This window comes from Aulonocara sp. 'chitande type north' Nkhata Bay, linkage group LG7, assembly GCF_057382095.1.
Source record: "Aulonocara sp. 'chitande type north' Nkhata Bay isolate Kocher_YH1m ecotype deep benthic linkage group LG7, A_spYH_male_GT1.1, whole genome shotgun sequence".
Lineage (NCBI taxonomy): Eukaryota > Metazoa > Chordata > Actinopteri > Cichliformes > Cichlidae > Aulonocara > Aulonocara sp. 'chitande type north' Nkhata Bay.
The window spans coordinates 69,651,503-69,660,952 of NC_141350.1; the positions used below are offsets into that span (position 1 = coordinate 69,651,503).

Genomic DNA, 9,450 nt, shown 5'->3' on the forward strand with positions numbered 1-9,450 from the left:
CATACGTGCAGTTTTTAAATTTAATGTTGCTGAAACAACAAAGTAAAAAAATAAATCCAATGGAGAAATCTCTCATCTTTGGAAAAGAGTTTATTACAGAGAAATGTCTCTTTTCAAAATAAAAGCTCTACTATATGCTTCTTCTGGGCTATATCCTCAGCAGCATATTAAACATATCAGGTCCCCATAAGGAGAATCCTGTGCTAACGGCTGTCTAAATGACTCAGGTAAAGTTTGTAGCATGCGTGCTTGTTGTTTTTGTCTTTGCACTAGGATGATGTCGGAGTAAATGTGCAGTCATATTCGTTGTGTTCCCACTAGTGCTGTCAGCGTTAAGCTGAAATGACGTTAACGCCACAACACGGCAAATCTCCGTTAACGAGCTACCGCGGATCGCCCCGTGCGTGGGGCTGGACGGCCAACACGTTAACGAGCTAACTGCGCTAACGCACTAGTTCCCACCCATGTAATTGAGCATTGCGTGGCACATCCAACATACTGTTTTACTTTAGTCCATGACTCGCTTACCTTCAGGGTCATACGTCACATGAAAACCAAAATAGTTCCAAACGCCAGATCTGAATGAGGGTGGGGGAGGTTCAATTTGCCATGTTGCAACGAGCTTAGCTTCTGTCTCGCTAGCTTGTGCTGCGCTCAGTGGATCTGCGCTCGACAGTGCAGCCTAGGCGGAGTAGTCGAACGCAGATTCACTGAGCGCTCAACACAGACAGCATCGTCAGAAGAAAAGTTGATAAAATAAATGACAAATGTTGTATTGTTCGATACATATGCGTACCGAACCGAAAGCACTGTATCGAACGGTTCAATATCGATACCAGTATCGTTGCACCCCTAGTGCCTGGGTAAGGCTACAGCATTACGGAGCTGTGTCCTCGTTACATCAGGCAGGCGATGCAGACCAAAGAGCTCTACTGCACCACCTGTTAGCGTTCCGCAGGTGGAGCCATGCTGGACGCTGAGGTCGTCTGCACTCACAACATGAACCAGATTCAGTGTTTCAACCCTGAGAGGAAACTGTGTGTGTGAGTGTGATCCAGATGTCACAGCTGAGACGGTTTCACGCTGCAGGAAACAAACTTTATTTCTTTGGTTTGTTCGCCGTCGTCATGGTGACAGAAGCTGATGACGTGGAGTCTTTAATCTGATCTCAGAACAGAGAAAAACGTCAGAGCGCCAACAGGAAGAGGAACACAGGCACCTCCTGTCAACAGAAAGAGCTCCTCCCTCTGTCACTGCATGGCCAATCAGGGCTCTTGTTGGCAGAACTTCCTGGATCTGAAGCCTCATTCATTCAAACTACAGCCAGACAACTGCTCCACCCTAACCCTATCTTTAACATATCTGTAACACTCAGGAGGCGGAGCCAACAGGTGAATGATTGCTCAGTCACTGGTTGGCTCCACCTCCTCTTCATCAGGATGAATGAGGCTTCAGAGTGGAGGAATGCCCGATTAGAGCCGCACGATACAAGAAATTACAAAAATAAGATTCTTAATAATCTCTTTACACACACACACACACCCTCCTCCAGTGAGGCGGGGCCACAGATTCACCCCGCCCACACACAGTCCATCTCCACTCTTCACTACGATACAAAGGCCCCTCTGCCACTCTGCTCGCAGCTGCTTTCTCTCGAGTGTCCGTTGGAGACGCCAACCTCCCGCCGAGCTGCTCCGGAAGTTGCCGCCGAGCCGCAATCGGTCGAGCCTGCACGGCGAGACTCGACGTCAAAGCCCAAGATGGTGGCGACAGGGCGAGGGAGGTCCTGAGGAGGAGCAGACAGGTCAGGGTGAGGGGTCAGATGGACGTACCATGACAGAAGACGCTCCCTGCACTCACCTTGCAGCTCCTGATCTGCAGACAGATGCCCTCAGCTTTCTGCAGGATCTCCTCGATGTCCAGCTTCATGGAGAGCTCGTTGATGTGCTGAAACACACAGGTCGGTGAACAATCTCAGGTGTGCACAGATCTCCGGGCAGCTTTGGGGCGATGCTCACCTTCAGGATCTCGTTGAAGCCGTAGTTCTCCTCCATGATCTTCTGCTTCTCTGAGTCCAGGATGGCGCAGCACACCAGCAGGTGAAAGTTCTCGCAGGGCAGCCCGGTCCACATCACCTGAGGATGAACCACACGTGAGACCACAGGAAGAACGACACCTGTCAGCACCTCCGACCCCGCAGGAGGACACCAACCTCCCAGAGCCGCAGCACGTCCACGAAGCTCAGTTCCCTCTTGAACCTGATGAGCAGCCAGCGGAAGCAGAAATACAGGTATCCTGAATCCTGAGACTCTGAGACACAGACAGAGGGGGCGGAGTCATTCAGAGCCGCCGCTATTCACAGCAAACACACACGCACAGCTGCAGGCGGCGTACCGAGGTAGTTCCAGAAGGCAAGGTCGAGCAGCCTGAGCAGCGAGCTGAGCTGGATCAGCTGAGTCTTCATGCCCTGCATCTGCTCCTCAAAGTTCTCGTGCTGCAGGACACACGGCGGTAAATCAGCACGCGGTTAAACGTCCGAGCTGTCAGAGCAAAGATCAGACTCACCATCTGGTCCATGAAGGCCACGAAGCACCAGAAAGCCTCGACCTCATTCTCCATGACGTAGAGGATGGGCGACAGCAGGTCGCTCATGCCCTGAACGTAACCTGCAACACAGAGAGCTTCCTGTCACGACCAGGAAACAGGAAGCAGCGCCGTACCTGCGGAGGCAAAGCGTTCGCTCACCCAGGTCGAAGTCGTACATGCAGTAGGTCATGAGGATGTCGTGCAGCAGGACCAGGCCCGGGTTGTCGATGCCCTCGTAGAAGCGGTTCGTTCGGTCTGTTCGGTTCACGTCCTTCTCTGAGAGCGCAGACACATACGTCACATGACCTTTGACCTTTACCCCCTCACGGCAAGCTGTACCACCCAACTCAGAAGACCAAAGCGGTCGTTGCTCAACTCCCGCAGCTCTCCCTCCACCTCACCGCGGCAGTAACTGAGCATTCACTCGAGTACCTCACTGAAGTACTGCGTTCACTCCCCGTACTGCAGTATTTCACACGTAAAAACTCCTTTAACTTTACAGGTAACGCCTCAGATCTGATCCCGGCGACAGTGTTACGATCTCACCCACCTGCTGCACCCGACTCCACGCTGACATCATCTCCAGCATCAGAGCAAGAATCAATCGCTCATCAATGCTTCTGATTCTTTGGCACATCAAACATCACAAACACCTTCAAATGTGACGTCATCCACCCGCTACACTGGACTGCTCTCCATCAGGAGCCCCGCCCAAATAACCAAACAAGGCCTGAGCCGAGGTGCTGCTCACCGATCAGACTGCGGTAGTCTCTCAGTCTGGAGTTCCTCCTCTCCTGCTCCTCACTCACAGATTTCCACTGCAGCTTCATCCTGAAGTATTCATCACTGACACACACACACACACACACACACACACACACACACACACACACACACACACACACACCTCATGTTAACATGATATACACACCAGTCAGGGTAATCAGGTATGTGTGTGTGTGTGTGTGTGTGTGTGTGTGTGTACGTTTTCTCTCTCTGCAGGGTCTTCCTCTCCTCGTGCGTGCTCTCCCAGGGATAATACCCCAGCAGGAACTTCCAGGCCTCCTTCCTGAGGGCGTGGCACAGACCCTGCAGACGACACAGACGCGTCAGGGCGTGGTCTCTGCTCGTTTCAATCAGTGTCACAGGTCAAAACACCAACGAGTGCTTTACAGTAAACTCAGGCATAAAAACCAAAGTGAAGATCAAACAGCCCAAAACTGAATAAATGAGTGATGCTGCTAAGAATCACGTCAGCTGATTGGTTCAGAGCTGGACACACCCACAGACACGTACGTACCCCCTTGAAGACGGCGTGTTTCAGGTCTGGGACATCCTTCATCCTCCCGTCTGCATCCTGGTGTCGCGCCCAGTCGTCTGCAGTCAGCGGCGACTTCCTGCTCACCTCGGGCCTCGTGCCCAGGTCGATCTGACGGGGTCAAAGGTGAGCAAAGAGCATCACACGGCTGACACACCCGCTGCCACGCGTCTGCCTAACAGCCAATCACATTAGACCCCTCACCCTGGTGATGACCTCGAAGCCCGGCTCTTCCTGCTGGTTGATCTCCAGCCCCGGGATGACCTCGCCCAGCAGGTCGGCCACCTCCTCTGGGGGGCGCTGTTGCTGCTCCTCCATCCCCCGCAGCGCGTCGAATAAGTAGTTTGTGACTTTGGAGAAGCCGCCGAGCGTGGTGACGTACGGGTCCCGCTTGAACTTCTGCAGGAGACAAACACAGAGCTCATCAGCCGACGGACGCCGGAACAAGATGGAGCGCACGACTCCAAACGTCATCTGAAAATAAATCCTACGACGTGTTTTCACAGACAGAATTCTACGTGTGAAACCAGAGCAGCCAACAGCCCACCGCAGCGACCTCGCTCACAAAACCAACACACAGATTTATTTAGTTTGAAATAAATGCGCTGATGCACAGCAGCTTCCACAGAAACATCTGCGTGAAGATCACACGTTAATGTGTCAGTTTAAATCACCATGGTAACAGCTGCTGAACCCCTCACTGTGAGGACCATGTGATGCTCACACTTTTATGTGCAGCATGTTTCAGTGCGACAGAGTCCCTGTGCGCACGTCGCCGCACTCCATGACGTTGACACGTCGCATGCTAAAACCTCATAAATGTGTTTTTGTACCTGCAGTACACCACAGGAAGCTGTGGGGGCAGCATCGCTGCATCACCTGCCCAGACTGCACTCAGCACACAAATAATCGAAGAGAAATCAGACAGGTTAATCGACGACCAAATAATCTATAGTTGCACCCCCGTGTGCGCGCGTGTGCGTGCATGTTTGTGCATGCGAATCCAGATGTTTGAGCCTAACAGCTGGCAGTGAGAGATGGTTAAACTTCTTACGTGAACCAGGCCGAAGTTGTTGTCGTCCAGAAGGTTCTCGAAGGACTGCGACAGAGCTTTGTTTGGCGTGCTGACCAGCAGGCACGTGTGGTCGCTGGGAGACCTGCAAACAGGAAACATGTGACCTCAGTAACAGCTCACAGGATCAACGCCGGCCTTCTGATAACAAACGGGTGCTTATTATTCACGGCGCGAGCGGCAAATCAGACATCAGAGGAAGCGCTCGTCTCTTTGGGGTGTACAGATTCTATCAGCCAATCAGCAGGCAGCACGTGGGCGGGACGTCATTATGAAGCCTGATAAGAACTTTAATAACAGCTATCTGCCCCCGCCTCACCCGATATTTGGATCAGAGGGACGGGAACGCTGCCGCACGCCTGTGGAAATCAGCCATTAGCATATAAATGACCCGAGAGAGCGGCGCCGGCGCCAAATCCCCCCGCAGCCCCCACCCCAAGGTGGAGTAACATTTATATGTCTTCCTGACTGAGAGTAACTTGAATAAACTGTCTGTGACACAAACACCAATAACTTGATCTGTATGTGAACCTGACCAGCCCCCCCCCCAAACAAAACAAAACAAAACAAAAAACAAACAAAAAAAACCAAAAAAAAACCAGCCCTCCTTGAGGTGGAGGGCGGGGTCAGAGCTTAACATCAACCGCTGGACTCACTCTATGAGCAGAGCGAACCTCCTCAGGCTGTCCAGGAACGCTCTGCTGCCACCCTGGTGGAAGTGCAGATGTGGCAGCGGGGTGGAGGAGTCCTTCAGCTGCAGGATGATGAAGGTCCAGCCCTCCTCCCTCACCGTGACGGAGCGGAGGTCACTGACACTGAAGGCGAAGGCCAAGCGGCTCCTCTCGTGGCTGCTGTTGAGAGAACCTGGAGACAGGAAGCAGGGATTAGAAAAAACAGGGATTTCAAAATAAAAGCTCAGATCAGCCGATGCACCCGTCTGGCTCAGGCTGCTGAGAGTCTTCACGACCTGCAGATGCAGCCCGGCAGCTCGAGGCTAGGCTGCAGTCGACAGCATTAAAATTCCTCATCGCTGCCTCATCGTCTCTGAATCTGAGTCACGTGATTCCAACATGCCGAGCAGGTTAAAGCAGCCGCTCACCCTCCATGTTGGAGCTCCGCCTCTTCCTGAACGACACGGCGTTCACCATGTCCCACTCTGTCTCGTAGCTCAGCTGAGCCTCCAACAGCTGCTGAGACTGTGGACGGTCCCCTGGACACTGAGCCCACTCCACCACCGAGCTCGAGTCCTGCGCACACACACTCTTAAATCACCTTTACATGAAGTTTTATGTTTTTTTTGGTTTGTTTAAAAATCTGTTCTTGGAAACTTTGAAGTTTGAATGTAATCAAATCAGGAAATTCGGTTTGTTGATACTCAATTTGAGTCAATAAAGTTGAACTCTACTGAGTGGGAGTATTTGGACAAACCTTCCCAGCACAGAGCATGTTTGAGGGGTCGACGCCGTCCTCCAGAGGTCTATACTCCACCACGATCTCGGCGTCCTGACGGCGAGGACACACATTGACACATTACTTCATCGATCAATCAAACAAATCACAGGAGCGTTCAGGAAGAAAGAGCGCTTCTGTTCCGATCGCATAGATCTATAAACAATCAATAACAGTGACAAACCGGAGCTTTATTCCAGCCAATCATGTGCAGTTTAACAGGTCTTTGATTAAGCAATCAGGTTATCGCCCTGGTATCAAACATGCTGCTGGTGTGTGAGGATGTTTTTCTCTTCAAGTCGTTCCATCGCAGAGACATTCTGATACTTAATCGATGACCAGGCTGACTAATCGATACCAGAGTGTGTCGGGACTGTTACCTTTTCAAGGATCCGGAGGGTTCCTGAAACCAGGAAGTCTGGCTCGATCTCCTCATCACTGCTGGGATGGAGGAAGACTCCCTCGTGTTCAAATATCACCTGTGGAGCAGAGTCACAGTGAGGTCAGCTGAAGGATCAATACAGCAGGCAGGAAGTCTGATCACATCACATGACGTCTGAGGACTCAGGGCATTGTGGGAAAAATAACCTGCGATACAGCGAGAAGGTGGCACACCTGTTCACACCTGTGCCACCCGCAATCAGAGCTTCAGATAAAACCACTGATCAATACTAATCAAAACAAATCAATCAGGTTCCCCTGAGATCAATCACGCAAACTTGAAGCGGTCTGCTGAGGTTCACCGGTCCGCCCAGGGACCACTGCACGCTAGCTTAACCCAGCCTGTCCCCTGAGAGCCCCGACCCTCAGCCCTACGCCGCCCGCAGACAGCGTCCGGGCCGGAGAGGCGGACAGAGGCCGGCGGATAGCCACCTCCCGAGGCAGCTGCGGTCGGTGAGCTCAGTGGCTATCCGAGCAGCGGCGGCGCAGAGCCGGAGGACAGAGCTCCCGGCCCGACAGGACGGAGCTCTCTTCTCCCCGCCGCGGAGCTCCGGCCTCCGCGGCAGAATCCCGGAAACGCGATCATGTTTTACCTTGAACGCAGGCTCCGCCGCCATGTCTGGACTCACTCTCCCAATGACGACGGAAGCTCACGTGACCACCAACTTCCAAAACACAACCGACAGCTCAGCTTCCGGTTTAAAAAGGTCAGCTTCCGGTTAGAACCACGCCCACTTCAACGGGTCAGCTGACGGCCCAAAAAAAAAAAAAGACAAAAGAGCTTAAATTGAAGTAAAAACTGACAAACGCACGGATAGATGTTACAGCCCAGGGGCGGATCTAGAGAGATTTTCTTAGGGTGGCAAAGTCGAAGCCCCCCCCCAAACACTCATGCAGGTGGTTACATGATTCAAATGCAGTAAGTATGCACGTTTTTCATATAAATATAGTCGATAACTTAATTATTGTCTGTAGCCCACATGATTACACACTTTAGTTACATAAAACATGTGAGTTTTGATGCTATGTACTGTATAGCCTGTATGATAAATAAATATGTAGCCCAATAAGTATAAACTCCAGTAAGCTACACAACATGGGGCGCTTCATTTACAAACACAAGTCTAACTTAAGTTTCACTGTTTTTGTTAGAAAACAGTCACATTGTTGCAGCTTAAATTACACAAAATGTCAGAAATCTGCACCGTCATGAACAAACATGTAAACCTCATTTTTCATGATTTGTTGGATGAACCCACTGAGGTCTGAAATACAACCGGCGATGTGTGACTCCTTTGAGTTTACGTTTGTATTTCACCCTCAGATTGTTTCATTTTATTTTTCCCCCATTGCCTTGTTTGGTATCTTTTCAACTCAACTGAATTTATTTTTTTTACTTTCTTTTTATTGTTTTCTTTAAACATTATACAGGGGGGTAACAACAAAACAAAACAACAACAACAAAAAGATAAATACAACAGGTAGGATAACAAAACAAACCCATGTTGGATCTCCTTGTTTCTACAGTTTGATCATTTCTCATTATCAGTGTGTTGGTCTTTATCCTGTTGGGTTTATGTACTCAGTCCATTTCTCCCACTTTTTATGGTATTGATCTTCCTGAGTCCTTATTCTGTAGGTCAATTGTTTGTATTTCATCTATAATTTTGATCCATTCGTTAACTAACTACTTAATTAACGCTCTACGTCTCTGACCTCTGCTCCTCAGTCGGTTTCTTTCTGGTCTCAGTTTGTCGAGGACGCAGACTGGATAAAGGTCAGTAACAAAGTGAAGAGATTTTATTTGGAAAATTCACCTTTACTCAGTTGTTATGGAATCATGTCACTACGTTCATCTCTAACAGCATCTTATCAAAATCTTTTCTACCAAAACGTATTTTGGTTTAGACTTTAGTGAGAGACTCTCATTAATCAAACTCCACATCCATAAATGTGACTTCTCCACTCTCAGGACAGAATCGGAACAATTTGTTCCTCTTACAACAAGAAAGCTTTAAAACCATTAATAATCTCACGGTGTCTCTCGCCTTTCCCTGTTTGAATCTGCATTTCTGTCCTATTTATTTGTACATACTCTTCCACTGTATCATAATTTTGCACTACAATTTTACATCGTGCAGTTTTCTGCTTTTTGTTGAAGATTCTGTTGAAATAAAGTTGGAGAAAAAATTGTTTCTTTCATGAGCAACACATCCCGACATTTCAAAATAAAGTAAAGTCTGGAATGATCAAACTCTTAGAAATGAGACAAAAACGGATTAAAATGAGGTTCAATGTTTTTATTTCATGCCTCACAGTGACTGCATCCTCCTGGAACAGCTGGCTCCACCTTTGGCCACACGTGAAAAATGTCTTCGTCAGCCTAACAGTTTTGATATTGTCACACACTGATGACATCATCAATGAACCCGATCAGTGTATTGAGACACAGCAAGAACTTTATGCTGAAAGGTGAACACACCTGTGGTCTGCAGGCACAGGTGAGACGCCTGCTGGCTCTCCTCAGTCAGAGGCTGTGTCCCAATTAAGAGACTGCACGCTTGAAGTACGCGCACTACGCGTA

The 9,450-nt window shown here is 49.7% G+C and overlaps 1 protein-coding gene across 1 annotated transcript; it reads right to left on the minus strand.

The window, feature by feature from the left end:
- Positions 1-72: 72 nt before the first annotated feature.
- Positions 73-7,604, minus strand: tbc1d15 (TBC1 domain family, member 15). The gene is made up of 17 exons (XM_086302289.1): positions 7,460-7,604; positions 6,806-6,904; positions 6,405-6,479; positions 6,076-6,223; positions 5,633-5,840; positions 4,959-5,061; positions 4,109-4,303; positions 3,887-4,015; positions 3,572-3,675; positions 3,338-3,432; positions 2,746-2,862; positions 2,566-2,666; positions 2,395-2,494; positions 2,213-2,310; positions 2,019-2,135; positions 1,861-1,947; positions 73-1,786 (listed from the first exon to the last, which is right to left on the minus strand). Exons 1-17 carry the CDS (start codon positions 7,481-7,483, stop codon positions 1,607-1,609), a joined length of 1,980 nt encoding a protein of 659 aa, XP_086158415.1. The 5' UTR covers positions 7,484-7,604; the 3' UTR covers positions 73-1,606.
- Between the last annotated feature and the right edge of the window lie 1,846 nt (positions 7,605-9,450).

Bases quoted from the DNA above. Each gene is read 5' to 3' on its own strand.
- tbc1d15 (XM_086302289.1), bottom strand. From the start codon at position 7,483: ATGGCGGCGGAGCCTGCGTTCAAG. The intron at 4,304-4,958 runs GTAAGAAGTTTA...TGTCTCCTGCAG, and splicing joins ACAACTTCGGCCTGGTTCAC to AAGTTCAAGCGGGACCCGTA. The intron at 2,863-3,337 runs GTGAGCAGCACC...CTGCGCTCTCAG, and splicing joins AGACTACCGCAGTCTGATCG to AGAAGGACGTGAACCGAACA.